General features: G+C 52.6%; 8 protein-coding genes across 8 annotated transcripts; 6 read left to right on the forward strand and 2 right to left on the reverse strand.

Moving 5' to 3' along the window:
- Window positions 1-146: 146 nt before the first annotated feature.
- Window positions 147-3,959, reverse strand: P170DRAFT_410349 (putative C6 finger domain protein; the record flags this gene model as incomplete). The annotated part of the gene is made up of 5 exons (XM_024846844.1): window positions 3,323-3,959; window positions 2,606-3,246; window positions 1,447-2,543; window positions 1,109-1,383; window positions 147-1,042 (listed from the first exon to the last, which is right to left on the reverse strand). The coding sequence occupies exons 1-5, from the start codon at window positions 3,477-3,479 to the stop codon at window positions 147-149; spliced, it is 3,066 nt and encodes a 1,021-aa protein (XP_024703246.1). The 5' UTR covers window positions 3,480-3,959.
- Window positions 3,949-6,081, forward strand: P170DRAFT_437645 (25S rRNA (adenine645-N1)-methyltransferase). Its single transcript, XM_024849414.1, has one exon. It carries the CDS (start codon window positions 4,407-4,409, stop codon window positions 5,958-5,960), a length of 1,554 nt encoding a protein of 517 aa, XP_024703247.1. The 5' UTR covers window positions 3,949-4,406; the 3' UTR covers window positions 5,961-6,081.
- A 21-nt stretch (window positions 6,082-6,102) lies between these two features.
- Window positions 6,103-7,455, reverse strand: pup2 (proteasome core particle subunit alpha 5). The gene is made up of 5 exons (XM_024849415.1): window positions 7,296-7,455; window positions 7,218-7,230; window positions 7,060-7,138; window positions 6,602-6,945; window positions 6,103-6,503 (listed from the first exon to the last, which is right to left on the reverse strand). Exons 1-5 carry the CDS (start codon window positions 7,318-7,320, stop codon window positions 6,224-6,226), a joined length of 741 nt encoding a protein of 246 aa, XP_024703248.1. The 5' UTR covers window positions 7,321-7,455; the 3' UTR covers window positions 6,103-6,223.
- Window positions 7,456-7,603: 148 nt separating this feature from the next.
- Window positions 7,604-10,999, forward strand: P170DRAFT_437647 (gamma-tubulin-complex subunit SPC97). Its single transcript, XM_024849416.1, has 4 exons — window positions 7,604-8,083; window positions 8,162-10,137; window positions 10,196-10,410; window positions 10,472-10,999. The coding sequence occupies exons 1-4, from the start codon at window positions 7,702-7,704 to the stop codon at window positions 10,560-10,562; spliced, it is 2,664 nt and encodes an 887-aa protein (XP_024703249.1). The 5' UTR covers window positions 7,604-7,701; the 3' UTR covers window positions 10,563-10,999.
- Window positions 11,000-11,343: 344 nt separating this feature from the next.
- P170DRAFT_476601 (uncharacterized protein) lies at window positions 11,344-12,308 on the forward strand (the record flags this gene model as incomplete). The annotated part of the gene is made up of 3 exons (XM_024853368.1): window positions 11,344-11,751; window positions 11,831-12,038; window positions 12,103-12,308. The coding sequence occupies 3 exons, from the start codon at window positions 11,344-11,346 to the stop codon at window positions 12,306-12,308; spliced, it is 822 nt and encodes a 273-aa protein (XP_024703250.1).
- A 2,540-nt stretch (window positions 12,309-14,848) lies between these two features.
- On the forward strand, window positions 14,849-16,295 carry P170DRAFT_476602 (uncharacterized protein; the record flags this gene model as incomplete). The annotated part of the gene is made up of 8 exons (XM_024853369.1): window positions 14,849-14,853; window positions 14,923-15,043; window positions 15,100-15,261; window positions 15,325-15,483; window positions 15,560-15,651; window positions 15,741-15,979; window positions 16,039-16,216; window positions 16,265-16,295. The coding sequence occupies 8 exons, from the start codon at window positions 14,849-14,851 to the stop codon at window positions 16,293-16,295; spliced, it is 987 nt and encodes a 328-aa protein (XP_024703251.1).
- Window positions 16,296-18,196: 1,901 nt separating this feature from the next.
- On the forward strand, window positions 18,197-19,750 carry P170DRAFT_456630 (KRR1 small subunit processome component). Its single transcript, XM_024851638.1, has 3 exons — window positions 18,197-18,283; window positions 18,339-18,611; window positions 18,706-19,750. Exons 1-3 carry the CDS (start codon window positions 18,224-18,226, stop codon window positions 19,453-19,455), a joined length of 1,083 nt encoding a protein of 360 aa, XP_024703252.1. The 5' UTR covers window positions 18,197-18,223; the 3' UTR covers window positions 19,456-19,750.
- Window positions 19,751-20,121: 371 nt separating this feature from the next.
- P170DRAFT_447778 (MFS transporter) lies at window positions 20,122-21,989 on the forward strand (the record flags this gene model as incomplete). The annotated part of the gene is made up of 6 exons (XM_024850914.1): window positions 20,122-20,267; window positions 20,318-20,352; window positions 20,424-21,179; window positions 21,236-21,360; window positions 21,433-21,435; window positions 21,657-21,989. The coding sequence occupies 6 exons, from the start codon at window positions 20,122-20,124 to the stop codon at window positions 21,987-21,989; spliced, it is 1,398 nt and encodes a 465-aa protein (XP_024703253.1).
- Window positions 21,990-22,089: the final 100 nt, after the last annotated feature.

Here is a 22,089-nt window from a genome sequence, read left to right on the forward strand (position 1 = left end):
ATTAGATGGCCCGTGAAATTTTCTCTTTCCCGGCGTGTTTGCTTTTTTTGCGAGGCATCAGAATGAATCTATCTTATTCCCACAGAGCCCGATGGCCACGGATCCCTCCTGCCAGCGGAGCCCTGCCGATCGATGTGGTTGGCTATCTACATGCGATCTGCTATCTCCAAATTGAGCAGATCATCTTCTAGACTTAGGAGACCCATCGCCCATCTAGAGGGCGGTCGTTCCGGCAGCGTGACAAACCGCCTCTCGGGGTTGTCGTTTGCTGGCTCGTGCGCCCAGATCGGGGAGGGCTCGTAGGCCCTCCTTTCTTGACGCTGGTACGGAGGGCCCCGTCCCTGTTTCCCAGCCATCGTCCATGCGTGTTCGCATCCGTTGGCGACGGCGTCGGAGGACCTCCATCCGGTTAAACGGGAAACCTTGTTTAGTGTAGTGAGGACCCACTGCCGATGCGCGGCCTCGATGTACTGTACGCCGGCGAAGAAGATAGGCACGGTCATCTCGATCAGGCAGGAACCGAGCGTAGGACTCAGACGGCCTACTTCGCTGTTGAGGATCTGTGGATAATAGATGCCGGCCGCGACCTGTCCGACGATCTGTGCGTACTTGGCAGTTGCCGGCGCCGCTACGCCCGCTGCGACCATCATTGCAGGCGGCATGCATGGGTGCAGTCGATACAGAAGCATCAGGCCCGTATAGTAAAATCCCCACACTACCGCAATCGTTTGCGTGCGGTACTGAAGGGCTGGACCGAACGGTGTGGAGATTGGTGGAGCACTGTCGGACGGCAGCGGCATGAAATGGGGGCCTATTGCATTTGCAAAGGTGTCGAACGCGGCCAGAATGCTCTCCCACTCGGATTCGGCCTCGGTATACGATCCAGACTCGTCGTCCTCCACACCTCGGGTGGGACGGTCTGGTCGAGCTGCCGTATCGGCGAAGGCAGGGGGAATATGTCTCGGCCCGCTAGATGGCACCATGCCGTACATGGGAGAGCCTCCGCTTTCCGGGCTTCCTCCGCCGTGCTGGCCAGGCCGGGCTGCGGTGACGTTGGAGGGTTGGGCATGAGATCCAGACGGACCGGGAGGAGGATGAGAAGGAGCACCAGCAGGAGTGCCCGATGGAGCATTTTGAGGAGGCCCCCTTGGCATACCTGAAGGCGCCGCCGCGAATCTGGCCATGAATTTGAAGAGCCCCAGACCAGGTTTCCAGTCAGTACCGGTAGCTTTAGCGGCCTTCAGCTTTCTTTTCCTATCGCGACGTCCAAAATCAGTCAATCGACCCAGAAGGAGCCACAGGTGATCTGCTGATCCATAGACGGCATCCAAGCGCCCGAGTGCAGCACGGGGAGGGCACTGGTTCCACTGAGAAAAGGGCAAACTGCCTTATTGTGAGCTCATGAATCCACAGACCATAGTATCCACATATGTGTGTAGCACTTACAATAATCCACTGCCACTGATAAGGCTCTGGAGCATATCCTGTTTACAATACCACCAATAGAGATCACACTGGATCCGAAACGCTTCGATATCTTTCCGGGTGAAGTGTTTCTGACGAGGTCTGCCTGTGCCATCTTCGACCTGTCCAAAGTCATCATAATTGACTGCTCGTCCTACCAACGATCCTATGAGGTCCTCACTTATGCTACTTTCTTTCTCACAGAATGGGTCGTCATCGTTTGCGGCGCTCCCGAACAAGAAGGCTTGCTGAAAAGACATTCCCGGGCCTCTTGGCTTTTTTTGCGTCTTTACTTTGCGTCGGTGCGCACGAAGGTCGCGAGTTATGCTGGCAAAGTCAATCTCGCGTACCAACTGGGCAGAACCAGCGATGTGGCTGTTCCACCGGTAATGTTCCGCACTCATGACCTCGTAGTATGCTAGGAGCAGTGCAGCAGCCAGAGTCCCAACCTGTTTACGGCGCGTGGGTAAACCCACAGCAACACCGACCCTTTTGAGTGCAAAGTGATAGTGTCTTAGAGAGAGCGTCGGCGGAGCTTGCTGTAGATACGCGATGTGCAAACTGCTGACGGCAAGAATGGTTTGCAGCAAGGCTTGATGTTCCAGTGCTTTGAAAGGTAATGTGTACGTCCACAAACCTTGCTGTGCCGGCGACACAGGTGCACCAAACATAGTAGAAGGATCAACCGGATGTCGCTCGAAGACTGACAAGGTAGGCCCCGTGGAATGGATGAAGTGGAGGAAAATTCTAGCTGTTTTGGGATTGTTTAAAGGTGACGATCCCAAAGTAGGGAGATACGAGGCGAGGAGGTTCGGCTCGTTTAAATAGGTGGTAAAAGAACGAAGCTGCCGTTGATCCCGGTTCGCAGAGGCCATGATCAGACTTAACTGGTTGAAGTTTTCGGCGGTTGTTGGGTCTTCCAACTCCTCATCCGACTCGACGTCATAGTAATCATCACCTTCTTCGTCATACTGGGAGGGCGACAGTGACGCAGATATTGATTGGTAGCCATGTAACTGTTGCTGTGCTTGATTTGTCTCCAGTTGTGGAAAGCCTGGTTGTGGTGCGGTGTCCGAGCTCTACGATTTCATTAGTGTTCTTGTACAAAGATAATATCCTGAAAGGGTAGTTCGCTCTTCACCTGTGAATACCCGGGAACTCTTGGTCCTCCTACGGGGTTGCTTTGGTGTTCATCGTACGAACTATGAGTGCAGTAGGAAGAAACCCAGCCACCGGTTCCCTCACTGGCCCTAGTATTCCGTTGAGCTGAAAGGGGCGGTAGGTTAGCCTGCTGCTGGTAGGTCCCATCGAAATTCGCTGGTAGTTCTCGCGATGGTTCGTGATAACCTGCCAACGAAACTGGTGTTCTTTGCGTAGTCGAAGGGTTGGGTATGGAAGAGCCATAATTGCGGGCCGGAGAATAATACAAGGGCACTGCGTCGGCCTCCGGGGAACCACCTTGTTGCGGCGCAAAAGCTGCCGATAAATGCGTCTGCTCTAATGTGGGCAGAGCAGATGGTCTTGGAGCCAAGACAGGATGGTGCGAGCCGGGTGGTCTCTGTTGAGAGAATGCGGGAGCATCGCAGCCGCTCGGGAGCGGTAGGGTGGCAGGCACCGACGGAATTTGAGTGTTAGACGCCTGAGAATCGGAAGAACCGGAAATTCCAAGCGGATTCTTGAAAATCAAGCGTTGAGCGTATCCCTTGCATTCACGCTTCGATTTAATACAATTGCTGCAGATAGGTTTCTCTTCCCCGCATTTGATACGTCGCTGCCGACAGGCTGTATATTTTGAAGCGTTTGGTCAACGGATGTTTCGGTTCGGCAGAACTCAACTCAAACCCATAACTCAACTTACTTAGACATCCCGTTTTGGTGCGTTTCTTGGGAATCTTCGGGGCCGCAGCACTCTTCGCTGCCGGACCTGGCTCTTGTTGTTGACGGTCCGGAGCGGAGACATCAGTGTCGGGACCCAGAACCTCCCCGGGGCCACTGATAAGATTTGGGTTTCCCATCGCAGTCGATCAGGAACCACCTCAGTCGAGACAAGATTCCATCGCGCGGAGCAGGTCCACCGAAATTAACGGGGGAATGACGAGGACTTTATGAAAAAGCCATTGCGAGGCTTAGCAGGCGGGGGACTGGGAACGATGGTGTGTTCGTCGCACCAAAATTACAATGCTTTTAGGCCCAGACTGGCCCGAGGATGATCCCTGATTGGCCTACAGTCGGCGGCCAGAAGTCCCAATTTCCCCACGGTTCCTTTGTTTTCGGCTCCGACTCGGTGGGTTGCTGGGTCTGGATGTCTGGATCCGATGCGAGGTTTGCCATCTGAGTTTGTCGGTCTGGACTCTCGCTTTGCTCTCGCAAGTACTTTAGAGTTTGCGATGGACAGATGCATCTGTAGACGGCGTCTTCTGATCATTCGACTCCATTCTGAGAGGCCAAGGATACCTAGTATGTTTTAGCTCCGTCAGTCTGACGTTTGCCACTTTGTTCTGCAAGAAAAGGGGCCTGCAGCCATGAGATGATTCCTTTTTCCCATTGATTTTCATTTTCGTCGACCGATGACAGAGGAGATAAAAATAGGAGACTGGAAGCAAACGAGCTCGTGTAGCTCCAGCCGTAAGCTACCAAGTAGGCACTGGTTGTAGATGGCAGAGAAGTCGGTAAGCAACTCCCGACCAACGAAAAGGCCAGCCGTCAGCACAGGCTGACCGCCCACGGATAGATCCGGCAGAAAGCGACCACGGGCTGAAATTTCCCATGGAAGCCCGCCTTGGCCTGAATTTTTTCGCTGGCGACAACCCGAGGCTTTCGACGTGGTGGAAGTGGCTTTCCATTTTATTCAATTTTTTGTGGTCGTTTGCATCCTACGAGCCGTCTTCCGAGTTGCTTAAAAATAGCAACAGGAGCCAATCGTCAGACAACATCTCGACATCATGTTCGCCGTTCCAGGTTGGTCGGTCTCCAGCTCCGGCCTCGCGCAGCAATCCGAACAGCCCAGTCAGAAGGCGCAGCAGGCCAATGGGTCGAATAAACCTAATGATAAATCCAACAAACGAAAGAGAGAGGACCATGTCACCAAGGGAAATGTCGATCAGATGTTCCGTCGGCACATCGAAGGCCAGAAACCTACACCTAAGAATGGGAAGCAAGGCCCCAAGGATGCCGTGAAGGGCGACAAGAAGCAGAAGCAGGACCAGAAGCCGCAGGGAGGAAAGCCCCAGAGCCCGGCAAAGCAGCAAGATAAGAAAGAGCCCAAGCACGATCAGGATAAGGAGGCTCAGCCTGCCGCCAATAACGAAGCTGGCGCGGATAAGGGAAAGAAAGCAAACAAGAGGCAGAAAAAGAACAAAAACAAGGATGAGCAGCAGGCCAATGGAGAAGAAGATAAGGTCGTCTCTGATAACACTTCCGCAGTGGCGAGCTCTCTTCCTGTGGCTCCCCCTAAGACCGAGGCTATCCTCACGCCTCTTCAGCAAGCCATGCGCCAGAAACTCATTTCGTCCCGTTTCCGCCACCTGAACGAAACTCTCTATACCACTCCCTCAACACAGGCACTGGAGCTCTTCACCTCCAATCCTGAGCTGTTTGACGAATACCACGCCGGTTTCTCGCGTCAGGTGAAAGAGTCCTGGCCGTCCAACCCGGTCGACGGGTATATTGCTGCCATCCGCAGCCGAGGCAAAGGATCGCCCCCCAAGAGGGGAAGCAAGCCAGACAACAAGAGCAGAGGACCTCAGCCCTTGCCTCGGCGACCGAACGGAGCGTGCACGATTGCTGATCTTGGCTGCGGTGATGCCCAGCTCGCTCGCGCCTTGATCCCTTCGGCGAAGAAGTTGAACCTGAAGCTTTCAAGTTACGACCTCCACGCTCCTGAGGGATCGCTCATCACCAAGGCTGATGTCTCCAACTTGCCTGTCGAAGATGGTTCCGTCGACGTGGCCATCTTCTGTCTCAGTCTCATGGGAACCAACTGGGTGTCTTTTGTGGAAGAAGCGTGGCGGGTGCTGCGCAGTGACGGCAAGGGAGAGTGCTGGGTCAGTGAGGTCAAGAGTCGTTTCGGCAAAGTGAACCGGAAGAAGGCGCAAATCGGCGCTCGAAAGCCGCTCAGCAAGTCGGAGAAGAAGAAGCTGAAGAAGAAGCAAGATGGCGACGACGACGGATCGGATGTGGATGATGCCGATGTGTTTGCCGAGGACGCCCAACCCAAGAATGACGACGAGACCGACATCACGACTTTTGTCGAGGTTTTCCGGAGTCGGGGTTTCATTCTCAAGTCCGAGACCGTGGACAAGTCGAACAAGATGTTTGTGAAAATGGAATTCATCAAGCAGGGCGGTGCGCCTGCCAAGGGCAAGCATGCCTCTATCGGCGGAACCAAACCCGGTCCGGGCAAGAAGAGATTCATTGAGAAACCGTCGCAAGCTGCCACCATGTCGCCTGAGGATGAGGCTGCGGCCCTTAAGCCCTGCGTGTACAAGATCCGGTAGGCCATCGCGGTTACCTAGTCACATATAGTATATCCTGTTGTACATATAAGCCACTGTTAGCTGCATTCGTCCGCGGGGAAATTTGTTAAAAAAACCTGCAACACCAAAAGTCCAACTGAATGAAAAAGTTAAATCATTAAATGAGGCCATTGTAATTTTCTATTTGATGCCAAAACAGATACACGACCTTTACCAGGACGAACTAGTCCCGAGCATTTCACATCAGCCTGTCACAAATCTTGCGTATAAGTTTCATTCCTCGCTCATTGATTCTCGCCCAGTCGCGCAACCGCGCTGCCCATTTCTTCGTCGTTGTAGATGCGGAAGCCCTTCTCCTTGGTCACACTGGCCAGTTGCACATTCTTTGCATCCAGCTTCTCCTCCATGACCTGCTTCAGTGTCTTCAGGACCAGCGTTTCGGCCTCGGTGAGCGTCAGAGAGCGGTGGTATTCATTCTGCAATTCCGCCTGCGCGCCCTCGCTTCCGGATCCAATGGCCTTCGCATCGTATCGGTAGAACGTACCGGACGGCTCGGCGTGATATCTAGAGGGAAATGTGGATTAGTAAAATAATATAATAGGTAAATTCGCAGGGGACGGGGGGAAGGGGAGGGAAGAACAAAGGTGAAGGAGCCAACGTACAGCTGAGGGCCATCCTCATCAAAGCCCGCGATTAACAAAGCCACACCGAAAGGTCGACTCATGACACTCTCCTCATCGTCACCAGTCTCTCCGAATCGCAGGGCCAGGTCACAGATAGCCTGGGTGCAGCTCTCGACTCTCAGCGGTTCGGCGTAGTGGAAGGCGTGGTTCTGGCACTCGACACGAGCATGCTCGACCAGGTTACGGGCATCAGCCTGCAAACCAGACATGGCACAACCAATGTGCTGGTCGATCTCGACAATCTTTTCGACGGAAGAAGCCTCGAGAAGGGTGGATGTGACACGCTTCTCAACACCCAGGATGACACCCTCTGATGTTGCGACCTGTTGTCGGGGTTAGAAGGCGTGGCGGGAGAATTCTGGGGTGGGATCCGAAAGAGTTGCATAGCAATCATCCCAGACCCAAACCGGGATGCTGGAACGGATGGGAAAACGTACACCGATCGCTGTTGAGCCCAGTTTGATAGCTTCCAGAGAGTATTCGACTTGGAACAAACGCCCCTCCGGAGAGAAGGTGCTGTAAGACATTCATTGTCAGAAAACCGAATAGCGACAAGAGTTTGCGGTAGGTGTTAGACAAAGGTCAGGGGTCGTACTTGATACCACGGTCTGTCGAGCAGCGTTGTTAGATAGGCTCGACCGCATTGGAGGGGAGAGGTCGTCATGAAGCTTACCGTATTCCGATCGCGCGATGAACATGTTGGCGGTCTAGGGGGTACAAGGACGGTTCACAGATTATTCTGGAGGGTAAAGAAAGCGGTTCGGGTGACAATGACGGGGGTGAGAGCGAGTTGAAGTGAAGAGAACGAAGGAGGTGTGGGCAGCTTGTTCTTGGGAAGCTCGGGCGAAGCTCCCGTCGTCTACGCAAGTCCGCTGAGTGCCTGGCGGAGACGCCGCCTCAGGCCGTCAGGCATCGACGGCCTTACCCGCCGAGTTTCGCTGCTCCGCGACGTGACGCAGTCTAAGTATACTTGCTTCCCTCCCGAATTGCCCTTTCTCCCTCAACCCCCCGCGGCCTATTTCCCCTCATTTCGGTCCATACTGCATGATCGGCCCCGGTTCGTTTCATCTCGCGGGACCATGTCCGTCAATGACCGTCGCGCCAGCCACATGAACGCTCCACGACCCCGCGTTGCGTCCAATCGCGTCGGCGATGCTGAACGACACGCCCTGCGCACCGGCGCCTCCCCCTCGCAGTCGGAAAATCCAGACCACCGGGGTAGCACGTCTAGCCAAAGGAACAAGGTGCCTCGCGAGCTGCAGAAGCCAAACAGCGAGAAGCGCGCCGAACGCATGACGATCCACTCGAAAGAAAGGTCGCAGACTCGAACTAGAAATCCGGTCAAGGAGTCTTCCGGCGCTGGAAACAGAGGGGAATGGGAGAGATCAAGGTCAAAAAGGGGTATGCAGGTGGAAAATGCATCACCGCAAGCTCGAAACCCGGAGAAGGAACCGGAGGAAGGTCCGCAACCATACCCCTCGGTGTTTATACAACACTATCCTCCGAAATCGAAAATGCTGACTGACTGTGGTATCATAGTACCCTGGAACCCTCATGCCTCCTTGATGCCTCATTCCACCGCGCCTTTGGCGACACGAGTATCGGTTGCCCCCTTGGCCTCCACGCTGCCTCAGTCACTCAAGCCCACCCCCCTCCGAGAACTTTCCGTTGATGCGCAAGAGAAAGCGTTGCTGGACGATTTGTTGTTCGTGTTTATGGGGTTTGAAGGCCAGTACATTCACTATCCTAGTAACTACGACCCTGCGGTCGAAAAAGACCGGTTGACTGGGTCCGAATTTCAGCTACCTTCGGGATTAGATCCTACCCTGAGAGACCTCACCTTGTCGATGTTGAAGATGGCGACGCATTACAGCGCACTAGAAGCATTTGTGGAGGTCCAAAGTCGTGCGGAATTCGGGGCAGTCAGCCATGCTTTGTGTGCTGCCATCCGCAAAATCCTAAAGGACTACCTGATTCTCATTGCTCAGCTTGAAAGCGAGCTTCTTAACAATCCCAGCTTCACTCTGCAGCTGCTTCGCCTACATACCATGCCAACGAGCCAATGTCTCGCTCAACTATATTCCCTGGGCCAGGAATTGCTCCGTCGAAATGGGCTCTTGGATCAAGACCTTGACGAGTCGATCGATGACTTTGACGACGTGGATAACATTCTCGAGCAGCTCAAAGAAGGCGGTGATCTGATTCCCGGCGCCATGTCCAGCAAGAAAATATGCAAGGGTGGCAATGTCCTACGGCTCCTTACGGAGCGATTGGCCACGTACTCCGGGGATCCGACATCCAAGGCCCTTTTAGAGCGGCTGCTTCGTGATGCGAGCCGACCATATATGAAGATGCTCAACGAGTGGTTACATCATGGCGGTATTAAAGACCCTCACGCCGAGTTCCTTGTCAAGGAGCAGAAGTGGATCAAGCGGGAGAAGCTCGAAGAGGATTATACGGACGAATACTGGGAGAAGCGCTACACGATCCGCGACAATGAGGTCCCGCCTCAACTGGACATTGTGCGCGACAAGGTCCTCCTGGCTGGAAAATACCTGAATGTCGTCCGAGAATGCGGTGGCGTCGATGTGAGCAAAGAGGTTAAGGATGTGCCCAACACCCTCGATGATCCTCGATTTCTGGACAACGTGAACGCCGCCTATACCTATGCCAACGCATCGTTATTAAACCTCCTACTCACCAAAAATTCTCTCACTACTCGCTTCCGTTCTCTCAAACACTACTTTTTCCTCGACCGCTCCGACTTCTTTTCCTTCTTCCTCGAGATTAGCGGACCCGAACTGCGCAAACCCGCCCATGTGGTCAACGAGTCCAAGCTGCAATCACTTCTCGACCTGGTGCTTCGGCAACCAGGCAGCATCGCGGCCCAGGATCCATTCAAGGAGGATGTGAAGGTCCAGATGAATAAAATCGGCCTTACGAAATGGCTGATGCAGGTGGTGAGCGTCTCTGGGATCGATCAAGACAACCCTGAGGCAGGGATGCAGGTGCCCCAATCGCATGTCGAGGATGATAAAAACATCATCGGGTTCGAGGCCCTGGAATTGGACTATTCAGTCCCCTTCCCCCTTTCCCTTGTCATCAGTCGCAAGACTGTGCTCCGATACCAGCTCATCTTCCGACACCTTCTATCTCTCCGCCACCATGAGAACCTCCTTGTTGGTTGCTGGCTCGACCAGAGCAAGGCTACCAGCTGGCGACATAGATCCACGGACCGGCGACTGGAAGTGTGGAAGCGCCGGGCGTGGAGCCTGCGCTCGAAGATGCTCATCTTTGTCCAGCAACTGCTGTACTTTTGCACCGCGGAGGTGATCGAGCCCAACTGGCAGAACCTGATGGACCGAGTGAACGGCGCCGATGCGCAGGGATCCGAAGTGACCGTGAACGGTACCAAGCAGGCTAACCGGACCGTGGATGAACTGATGCAGGACCACGTAGATTTCTTAGATACCTGTCTCAAGGAATGCATGCTAACACAGGCGAAGTTGTTGAAGGTACGTGACACAGCCTTCGTCTATGAATATTTCGCAGCTCTCTAACCACGGACCATAGATCCATTCCAAAATCCTGATGTGCTGCAACATGTACGCCAGCTGGGCTGCGTCGGCCGTCGGGCGAGGCTTATATTTGGCTGATCCCGATCTAGCCGGTAAGGTTCCCAGCTCTGATCCGAGAGGGTATGATCCAACGCGTATAGCCAAACTTGAGGAGAGTCTCAAGCGATACGAGGATCATTTCACCCGACATCTGCGGATCTTGATGGACAGGTAAGTTGGCACTCTGAGGCCCCCGTACAACCGTGCCGGAGCCACGCTGACCTCGTTCTAGTCTCAACTACTACGCCGCGACAGAAAGCGTTGTCCTGCTCAAGCTCGCACACGTCTTGAACTCGATCACTAAAGAAGATGGCCCTGTCTGAATGGCCCCAGCGTGTCGAAACGTTCACGATGTCATCCCAAATTCATTATCAAGTTCCGATCCCATCCAGCGATAGGAAATCGGTTCTCAGATATCATTCCAACCCTCCCTCGGAAACGATCAGTCCATCCGCTCCTTGCGGTTCGGACGACCCGGATCCTCTTCTTCCTTCCTTCCTTCCACACTTTCAATCCTCGGAGTCTCAGGCAGCGGACGGAGCATGGCAGGCAGGTTCTTGTATTTCTTCATTCACTTCATTATAGCATGGCATTATCATAAAACCCCGGGAGGTCGATTGATTGATTGATTGCTTTACATGCTTTGTTATACGATAGGTATCCGGTATAGGCATAGGTATAGGCATAGGTATAGGTATAAGGGATAGGTTCATACCCTGGCGTGGCATATGGAATGGAAATGGAACGGAGTATTCTCATGCAATGCAATGCAGCGAATGTATTCAAGGCTGTTAGACGGACGAAAGTACCGGTCCAGCCCGAACCCAACCTCGATCTCATTCCCAGCCTTGCATTCTCGGAATGTAAGTGAGTCATGTCGTACGATCCACCAATTTGATTTGCTCTGGTTATTCCCGGATTTTCCGCGTCTCCGATGTTGGTTGAAGTATGTTCGTGCTCCAGACTTCCGGTGCCCGTACGATTTCTATTTAAAGGTCCGCCCGTCCCGGTCCTGCTTACTTTGATGATTCTCTTACGAATTTACCTTCCCACGTATTTCTACACACTTACCTTCTTCCTCGTATACATTTTGATGCTTCCAGGATGTCCTCCCTTTCTCAATACCTCTCGTCAATCTCCTCCCGCCTTCCTTCTCTCTCCTCCAGCCCCAATTTAACAACTACATCCGCCCCGAAAATTCTCCTGTCCGCCCTCTCAGCCACTCTCATCGTCCTGGCCTATCGCGACTACCGAACTTACATGTCCTATGGCCCTGGTGGCAGCCCACACAATGTAATCGGGTGGTTTGGCGTGCGCGTGGCGATGCGCCCCTTTAAACGAGAGATGTTCTCGACGGATATCTATACGCAGAAAATCAAGGAGGGGGAAAGCACGAGTTATCTGCCAATAGAGGAGGAATTGGGCCACAGGGAGGGCGGGAGGCCCACAGTTGGACCGCATATCGTGCCGCAGAGGCAGTTGGATGAGTTTGGGTCAAAGGAAATGCAGAAGGTATTACCTCAGGCCCTTTGTCTTGTAGAGGGTGGGGAGAAGAAAACATTGAGCTGACGTACTCCTGCAAAATGATTAGAAACTCGTTGAAGAATTCGAATCTTTCGCGACTCGGAACCCGCATGCCGTGAAACTGGCACCTTCGGTGCTGGAACTCCACGCAGATGCAATCTTCGTCGCTGATGGGCTTGCGAGTACTTTTCCGGCGCAGAAGACCAGGCGCGAGATCGCTCACATTCACCGTTTGAAGGATGGGTCTGTGCATGTGACTCTGGCACCCGCAGACTGTAAGTTTGCTTCTTATGTATCTGCTGTCGTAGACCACCGCAACTGACCCCCCTGTCTCATCAGGCAAGAAGGTCTTTGATGCTGGCTGGGGTCAGCGTCATTCGCTGTCTGGAGCCACAGTTCCCAAGGCTATTACGGGCCGCGTTCTTGAGCTACCTTCTGAGTATGTTCTGATTTATGCACCTCGCACCGAGGTTGAGGTGGCTTTTGTCATGGAGGTTGTCAAGGCCAGTGTGAAATATATGACTGGGTCGGAGGACCTACGGTGAACCTGGACACGGTGATGGATGCGAATGAGATAACGTAGAGACGAAACGACGACAAATCATGGAGCAGACCTGCGAGTCTGTGTGGTAGGAATATGATCTCCCCTCGACGAATCAAACGCTGTTAATAGGAAAGCCCATTGTAGCGATGACGTAAATGAAGAATCTCCCACCGCTGACGGCGTGAGAAAATGCTCGACATCGTCAAGCGCACCTCGTGTTTGCTGCAGGTGGATTCAGGCTACAGCCACACTAGCGGGCCTAACCGCCGTAGTCTCCGGCGTCAAGTCTACCTTGCCGAAGGTGAACCATGGCTCTGGGTTCGCTGCGAGTCCATGCTCTGCTTTCAACCTGAGACCCGGTAGCCTGGATGATGAGCCTGGCGTCTGGCCGTGGTTGACATGCATGAATTCCCTGTCCGGCATGCATCCGCGATGCTCGAGGGCATGTAGCCGCGAAAATGCCGCTTACCCTCTTAGCGCAATGGATGCGAAACAAGGATGTATCTCCACTCTCGAGGGGGATTGGATAAATGCGGCGAGGCACATAAGATGGTCCGCTCCTCATCCCTTTCCGCTTGGCTCGCTGTGGTAACCTGCGCCTACCGTCTTCCTTTTGTCGCGACCGTTCGCCGGCCTGATGACGTCGAGTGGTTGATGGGATCCGCTCGCTCAAAAATCGGTCTCCATCCAAGGCTCCACGATCGTTCAGGCTTCCCGAACATCACTCGCGCATCTTGCCTTGACCAAATGAGACTGGCTCCATGCTTTGAGGTTATTGGTCAGTCGCTAATAACAGTCATATACCGAACGCGCCTGCTATCCTTGATTAGGACCATGACCCATTCCAGGGGCTTTTAGCCTAGAGCGATGAATGGCAATGAAAGGAGCGGTGAGAAGGGGGTTGGTGGACACCAGCTAACAAGCAGGAGAGAAATGAAAAAATAAATAAATAAATAAATAAATAAAATAAAATTTAAAATAAAATAAAATAAAAGCAGAAATAAAAACTCGAGGTGAAAAATTCGGGACCAAGCACGTCGCAATTTTGAAGGAGTCACTAAAAAGTTAGCCAGGCCGATATACTCCGTATTGCCCTGATGATCCCCTTCTTACCTTGTAGTATCCTGTCTCCAAGCCACCGTCCGTCAGCGACCCCCACCCCATTCATTTCCCAATGCCGTCATTGACTTGCAGCTTTTTGAGGGGTCGTTCTTTCAATGAGCAATAAGCCGATGATTGCTTGTATTCTCAGTAGAATGACGACGTGGGCCCAGGCTAGGATAGACTGACGATATGTCATTCCGAGTCCTGGAGGCACCAGGCAACAGGGGTTGCACAAGGCACCCTACCCTGTATGACAGCGGGGAACAACTTGACTCTAACTTCGACCGATTCCTGGGTTGGGATAGACTTTTGCGCCTCTTGACGAGGGATTGGATTTGGTGTCAACGCCCAACTCCGTAAGCCTTTGCTTCCCCGTTCGCTGGTCCCTTCGCTCGTCGGTGATTGCCCGTTCAAAAGTACCATTCCCTCAGCGCAGGCCAACCTTAATTTCAACTAGAGGCTGGCGCATCCTGGATTCAATGCAGCGCGATCATGCATAAGCCTGGGGCCTCGGTGGACTTGGGGGTCGCTGCAATCCTCGGGCTTGGTTTGTAAGACGCAGGGATCCAGAAATCTCTGTACACACGAGCTGAGTCTAGTGCTAACACCAAATCCTTACCTCTCGGTCCACCCAAAAGAGAGCCAGCCAACAAGCACACGTTTGGCATCCAAGGAGCCGACACAGACCGCGCGGGAAAGACGGAGGGGAAGAAAAGAGAACCGTCCGTCGTGGGACGCCGTCTCGTCCTCAAAGACTTATCGGGTGAGATCTAATCCCCCTGGGAAAGTCTAGTCCTATGTCGAAATCCGTCGGTATCGGGGGGCCCCTCCGAAAGGCACCACACAGTGACCCCTCCTCCCCTGCAAACGGGCTTCGATGTAATCATAGGAAATCAACGAGGTGGACGCGTATTTCTTTTCGATCAATGAAGGTGACTGTCGCCTAGTGGCCCACGAGACGCAGCGTAGTGCAAAAAGCAGATGACCCTGGCTCGGGGTCCGATATTCGTGATGCTCTTTGGTTTTCTGGAGGGGTGTTTCAGGGCTTTTTTTTTCTGCCAATGATTTGCCCTGTTCTTTCAGAAGCCAGACAAACGCCTGGTCCCTGGGCTGAGCGGGTTTTCCTACCGTCCGCACATTTTAGTCCGGATGCTGAGTCCCGCATAGAAATTATTCCAGTCTTCTATGGAGGGCATTGTATTCGCACCCTGCTCGTGCCCGGTGGTACTTTTACCGTCGCCGAATTTTCCTGTGCCGCATCGATCGATCGCTTCGAAGAAACCCAATCCCGTGCCCACAATACCTATGACCCCCCATCCACTGCCAACGGTATAAAGAGGCACTTGGCGATGAGACCCCTCGGTGCCCCCTGAACGTTGTTCTTGATTCATACCGAAATAGCCTTTGGGGGAGACGAGCGCCCAGCTCATAACGAAAATGACGTACCGAGCCTGACATTTCACCATGGGCAAACTGTAGAGACTGGTTACTGATTTTCTTTGATCGTCAAGGAGCCCTGATTCACAAACGGAAGAATTGGACGACATATATCTCGAGACCGTGACCATCCACCGGCGTGAGTATCAGAAATACTCCGTTGAGCACCAGATATCCTTTCAGCCGGTGGATGAAGTAAGTTCAGATGGGTGGCACTGCTGACCCCTAACTGATGACTGTGTGTCCACCAGGACGAAGCGGAACGCCTCGATCTCCAACACCGGATTTTCAACCGCGTTTTTGATAACCGTTTGATTTTTCCGCCGATCCCTCAGCCTCGACAAATCCTTGATTGTGGTTACGGCACCGGGTCATGGGCTATTGAGATTGCTGAGCAGCACCCGGACTGCGATGTAAAAACCCCGGCAGCAGTGACATGAAAAGACGCACATTTGCTCATCGGCACAATTCAACAGGTCATCGGTCTGGATATATTCCCTCATAACAACTCAGACGATATCCCGGACAATCTGTGGTTACAGGTCAGTTGGATTCTTTTTCACAAGTTCATTCTTGGTGTGACAGCCACATCTGTTCCCAATGAGCGGACCTTCTGGCTTCTAGCACACTTCGCTGTTCGTGATATTGTCATGAGCTAGGGATACGGTAGTAACGATCCTAGGATGACCTCGCTAACTGATCAACACGTAGGTCGATGACCTGAACCGTCCGTTTACCTTCCCTTCTAACCATTTCGATCTTGTCCAATCGAGAATGCTGGCGACAGGAATCAACAAAGACCGGTGGCCCTCCTATATTCGTGATATGAAAAGGTCTAGTGTTCGATCGGGATCGTGCCTCGTCATGGTGAACTGACCTCAGACTCGTGCAGAGTCCTTAAACCGGGAGGCTGGGTACAGTTGATTGAAATATACTTCAATGTCCAATCCGACAACGGCTCCATCACAGAGCGGAATGCGCTAAGGCAGTGGAGCTCTCAGCTCATGGGCTCTCTCGAAGAGACCAAAGACCTTCGCGTGGGTACACGGCTGAGAACTCTTCTGGCTGCAGAGGGGCTGCAGGAGGTTGATGCGAGGATGATCCCACTTCCTTTATGCGCATGGTCGAACGGTAAGATTCCGTGCTAGATGTCAAATTTCATGATGAACAACCCAATGACAACCGACCAGATCCACGAATGCAGGGTATCGGCGAGATGAACCGTGGAAATATCCAAAAATTGCTTTCAACCATGGCACTCTACCCCTTTACTCAGAAGCTGAATATGCCTCTAGACCAATTTGAGGATTTGATAGGACGGGCACGGCAAGAAGCAGACACTGCTGGTCTGAAGGCGTACTTTCCATTGTGAGCCACCCAACCGCAACAATTTCTATCATATACTGATTGTCCTAGGTATGTTTGCATCGGACGAAAGGCCCGCTGAGGAACTTTGAAGCGTGTGAAAGGGTTGAAGTGCGGGCGTTTCCTTCGACTTTTCGATCCTAGACGAGATATTATTTGACTAAGCCAGTTGGGCCATGATGTTTCCTATTTTCAGCTTAGATACCGGATGTGGAAGCTTAAGCATCTTGAACCCAGCTAAGTTATCATCAGTTGCAAAGAGATCATCCTGGTCCCCAGTTTCCATGGCTCCCGCAGAGCTGCATCATGGGATTTCCCGGTGACGGTGTGACAGACCGGACCACAATGGACACTGCGAGCGAGGCTTTCCTTCTTCGCGGACTAATCGGGCACAAAGACCTCGTCCAAGCCTATTTGTCCTCATTCTAGCAATCCCACAAGCCTGCGGATCATTGTTGTGTTCCTGAAACTGCTCGCATACCGGTGTCCCAAATGCACGAAGGAATGGAAGGCAGGGCAGTCGAAACCGTTTAGATCGGTAACACGTGGAGTCGCGCTAATGCATGGATCATCTTTCGATTATAGTTAACACGGACATTTGCAAACTCGCGGTTGAACGTCGGTTCAAGCTGTCAAGGCACCGGTTCTAAGGACAAGCGAAGGTACGGAGGGGCACTGTGAAAGTCTGGTGGCATTCAAAACGTCGGGAAACTGAAGTGATTCTGAAGCAGGACATCTAATTCGCAGACTGTTCTGCTAACTTGCCAAGTCCAGAAGAAGAAGACCATCAAGCGGGGAGGGCTTCGCGATGCATGGAATTAATCCGCTGAAGTCGATGCCCAAAGCCAGGAGGGGAAGACGGAAGGGAAAGGGCGAGTGAGAGGAGGAAAGAAAAGAGGGCGAAGGGGCAGCAAGAAGGGAACCGTTTCTCGGGACGGACCCAAACTCACGGGACATCACTGACTCGAAATTCCCCATCTCCCGGTCAAACTCCCACCAACAACCTTCATCCCACGTCTGTACAGGAGCTACACAGCAGCCGGTGCCTCCGTAACTTATCACAGATTCTCTTAACCGGTGTCTTTCACAGCAGCAGCCATCGATGCCTATCTCGACACGACGGATGACCGTCCAATTGGTCATGAGGCTGGGGCTTTCTACGAAGCCTTGGGTCGAAATGCGATAGATCGACCTCCGTCCACCAAGTGTTGGTTAATTTGCATGCTACCATGGGGACCAATCGACTCCAATTGACCCCGATTGACCCCAATCGATCCCCCTAATTTCCTTGGGTTGCGCCATCATCTACGTTAGGGCCGTGCGAATGGAGAAACACCCATGATATACAGTGGGTCTAGTGAGCCGCTGGCCTCGCCAAACCCCTGCTAGGGGGAGAATACAGGCGACAAGCTGCTCCAGGGTCACGGTTCATTTCCCACATCAACAGCGGTTTCAGGCCTTAGCAAGGGTCTAGACTCTTTGATCTTCTTCGTCTCCCTGAAGCTCCTTTGTGTTTTGAACAAGCTTGACCGATTGACCGAACAAGGCCGGAATTCGAGACGTCGGAGGTTGGCAGAGAGCATGACGACTAGTTAGCTAGCAGGAACCAGGCTTACCTAGAATAGTACAAGGATGTGATCCATCATATAATGCCAAACAGAGCCCCAGGTTCCTTTCTGTACGTAGGCAAATACACCCATTGGGCTATGATTCCGCGCCTAGGAATGAACGGAATCCCCATTACTGCAGTGGAAATACAGAGAATAAGATAAGAGAGCCAATTGTGCCATGGGGTTCTTCTTCTGCTTCAACGTTCCCATCGATCTGGCGCTTGGGCGCTTCCGGCGTGCGAGCGTGTTGATGCCTTATTGTTGCCTTACTTATGCCTGGTAAAACGGGCATCAACACTGCCCGAAGCAGTAAGTGTCCGGCCGCTCAAAGAAAAGAAAAAAAGTTGCCGCCCGTTCGGACTTGCGCAAACATCGCATCTCCACCAGACCATCAATCACCATGCCGTCCACATACAAGAGGGAGAAGCCGTGGGATACGGATGATATCGACAAATGGGCTGTATGTACCATACGAGTCGCAAAGAAAACAATACTGTCGCTAACCGGTTTATCAGATCGAGCCGTTCAAGCCTGATGATAACGTCGCCGGCAACTTCGCTGAGGAGTCTTCTTTCGCGACTCTCTTTCCCAAGTATCGAGAAGTGTATCTGAAGGAGGCATGGCCTGTCATCACGAGAGCTTTGGAAAAACATGGAATCGCTTGCACGCTGGATTTGGTGGAGGGTAGTATGACCGTTAAGACGACGAGGAAAACTTTTGATCCGGCTTCCATCCTGAAAGCCCGCGATCTGATCAAGTTGCTGTCCCGAAGTGTGCCCGTGCAGCAGGTGAGTCTACTTGACTACCCCGATTTGGAATCATTGAATTCTGCGGAAGAAAAAAAAAAGACCCTCTCGCTAACACTTTCCCCTCAATCACTAGGCCCTCAAAATCCTCGAAGATGACATGGCATGCGATGTCATCAAGATCCGAAATCAAGTGCGCAGCAAGGAGCGATTCGTCAAGCGCCGTCAGCGTATCCTCGGCCCCCAAGGTTCTACTCTGAAGGCTCTGGAGCTTCTGACCAGCACCTACATTCTGGTGCAGGGAAACACCGTCGCGGCAATGGGTCCCTTCAAGGGATTGAAGGAGGTTCGCAAGGTTGTGAATGACTGCATGGCCAACGTCCATCCGATCTACCACATCAAGGAGCTTATGATTAAGCGCGAGTTGGCCAAGGACCCTACGCTGGCCAACGAATCCTGGGACCGATTCTTGCCCAACTTCAAGAAGCGCACCCTCTCCAAGCGTCACATGCCGTTCAAGGTCACCGACAAGACCAAGAAGGTGTACACTCCATTCCCTCCGGCGCCCGAGAAGAGCAAGGTGGACCTGCAGATCGAGTCGGGCGAGTACTTCCTGTCCAAGGAGGCCAAGGACCGCAAGCAGAAGGAGGAAGTCATGGAGAAGCAGCGCGAGAAGCGCGAGGCGAAGATGAAGGAGCGGGAGAAGGCGTTCGTGCCACCCGAGGAGCTCGAGGCCGCCGAGAAGAAAAAGGAGAAGAAAGAGAAGAAAAAGCGCAAGCGCGAGTCAGAGGCCGAGGCCGAGGCCGCAGAGGGATCCGAGAAGAAAGAGAAGAAGAAGAAGAAGAAGAGCAAGTCGAAAGACACCGCCTCGGATGGAGAAGCCTAATCTCACCATATGATCCTGTTCCCTATTTCTTCTTTCGCTGTTATTTTTCTCCCGGATTTTTCTTTTCGTCTCGACTTCCGTTCTTGTTTGATATCTTTCGATCTTTCAGAGATAAGGCGCTTAGGCATAGCATGGGCTGGAGTTTTCTAGTGGCCCTTTCTAAACTTTTTGACGATGTGGAAAGGGCAACCCAAAAATTTGCGTTGAAATAAACCTCAACCCAATCAATGAATGTATACTTATATCACCAAAGGCCAAAGAAAAAAAGAAGAAAAAAGAAAAAAAAAAAATCTACCAGTTAAAACCTCCAGCGACGGGTCCCAAATCCCAACGCGGACTGCATGGCTGTTTTCGTCTGCCGCTCCGACGAATTGCAACGCCGGTAATCGCGTCAGCATCACGATCGACGAGCTTGGTTGGACACCAGATTGAATCCAGCCTATTGCGTGCAGCTTCGCTCAACTAGTCGCATATTGCCCCCGCCGTTATCTTATTATCCGACCTCGCTATGCGGTTAGCCTCTCAGGTCATTGTGCGCGGGGTTAATTATCTGCTGGCCCTCCTCCCACTGTAGGGTTGTAGTCTTGTGTCGCCACGATTGCATCGACGTCTGGATTTGCAGACTTTCGAGATTCAGGTCGATCGGCGATGTCTCGAGAATCCAGCATGTCTCCAGAGGGCTCCGAGGGTGTAAAGCCTCCGGGGCAAATAACAGAAGTCACGCCGCACAAGGACGTCGAGCAACGAATCCCTCCCGATCATTTCGACTCGGCGTATCGCACCACGCGATGGGAGATCTGGGCCTATTATGCGTGGGTCAATCACTGAATCGCCTGGATGCCTACTAAACACCGTCATTCAGCTACTACATTGGGAACAATGGGCTCTCGTTGTTTAGTAAGATGGCGTTTCTGTCTGGGAGATGCTGCGTATGAAAATAGTATATAATTAACAACAGTTTCCTCCAGACTTCGGCCCGACTGCTTTCCAAAACCTCCTCTATCAGGCTGCCGGGGACGAGGAAACCCTTCTTTTCGCCGGTCGGCAACGCTCCATCAACAGCATAGTTCTCCTCAGCAACGGCATATCATTCGCAATCCAAGTCGTCGTCTTCCTCGTCATCGGTAGTTTCGCTGATTTCGGGAAATGGCGACCCAACATCCTCATTGGCCTGTCGATAATTGCCTACGGGATTGGCTTTGGCTGGCTGGGCGTCCACACGGCAGATAAATGGCACATCGGGGTTGGGCTGTATATTGTCGGGTTGATCGCCTATCAGACGACTCTGACCTTCTGGATGGCGGCGTTCCCGGGTTTGGCGCGCAATACTCCGGAGATGTATGCCAAATCCGAGGAATATGTTGCTGGTCACATCTCGCGCGAAGAGTACGACTATGCCGACAGTCTAGAGCGCAGTCGGTTGGCCAACGTATCATTCTACATCCAGTCGGTCGCAGAGATATTCATCCTCGCGATCATCGTTGGAATCATGTTCGGCTTGCGCGTGGATGACAACGAGCAGAATAATAATTGGGGGCTGAGCGTGTTGATTGCATTTGCCACGGGAGTATGGCTTCTGGTGTCTCTGCCGTGGTTCTTTCTCGAGAAACGCCGACCGGGACAGGATCCAGGGGACGAGAACATTGTAATAGCGGGCTTGAAGCAACTCCGCCATGCTCTTATGCAGGTGTGGAAGCTGAAGCAAAGCTTGCTGTATCTCCTAGGTGAGACGTTGAACACTCCGCCGGTTTCAAAAGCCTAGGATCTAACACTACTAAAGGATACTTCCTCCTCGGTGACTCTCTCAATACAACGGTGACTGTGATATCGACCTTGCAAAATAGCGTGTCATCTTATAATACCTTGAACTTGACATATTTACTCATCGTCGGGATAGCCGCTCAGGCAAGTCTTATACCTCAGAATCCCTCCCTTTCTCCCTCTCCCTAGCATCACAATAACCAAGAATTCCTCCAGGCTGTCGGTATATACTCCTTCTGGTACTGCCAGAAGCGGTTCAAGCTGAGCACAAAAACCATGTTCAACATCATCGCCATGGCAATCATCCTCCTCGACGGCTGGGGCATGATCGGCATCTAGACCCAACGATTCGGGTTCCACAACGTCTAAGAGTTCTAGGTAAGTCTCTCCTAGACTTCCTCTCTCTTCAGCCCATTACAGCGACTAACTCGTTTCACAAGCTCTACCAAGTCTTTTACGGCCTCTTCGTCTGTCCCTGGTACAGCTACTCCCAGGTCATGATCTCCGAGGTCACGCCTCGTGGCCACGACTTCCTCTTCTTTAGCTTGTTCAGCATCATTGGTAAGACGTCCTCGTTTATCGGACCGCTGGTCTCCAGCGCTATCATCGATGCGTCACCGTCGAGGAATAACTCGACGCCCTTCTACTTCCTGTTTGGGTTGAGTGTGGCGAGCTTTGCCGTCTTGGTGATCTGGTTGGATCTGGAAAAGAGTCGGAAGGAGCAGGAGCAGTTTCTGCGGGATCAGAAGGAGAGAGCGTTGCAGGCGGAGTGATTCACACTATTCGGAAGGCTCATTTGTTTTTCGTTTCGGATTGTCTACTGATGACATCGAAGTACATGATTTGGGTATTGTAGGCCGTGATGTGAATAAG

Source organism: Aspergillus steynii (genome assembly GCF_002849105.1).
Source record: "Aspergillus steynii IBT 23096 chromosome Unknown P170scaffold_5, whole genome shotgun sequence".
Classification (NCBI taxonomy): Eukaryota; Fungi; Ascomycota; class Eurotiomycetes; order Eurotiales; family Aspergillaceae; genus Aspergillus; species Aspergillus steynii.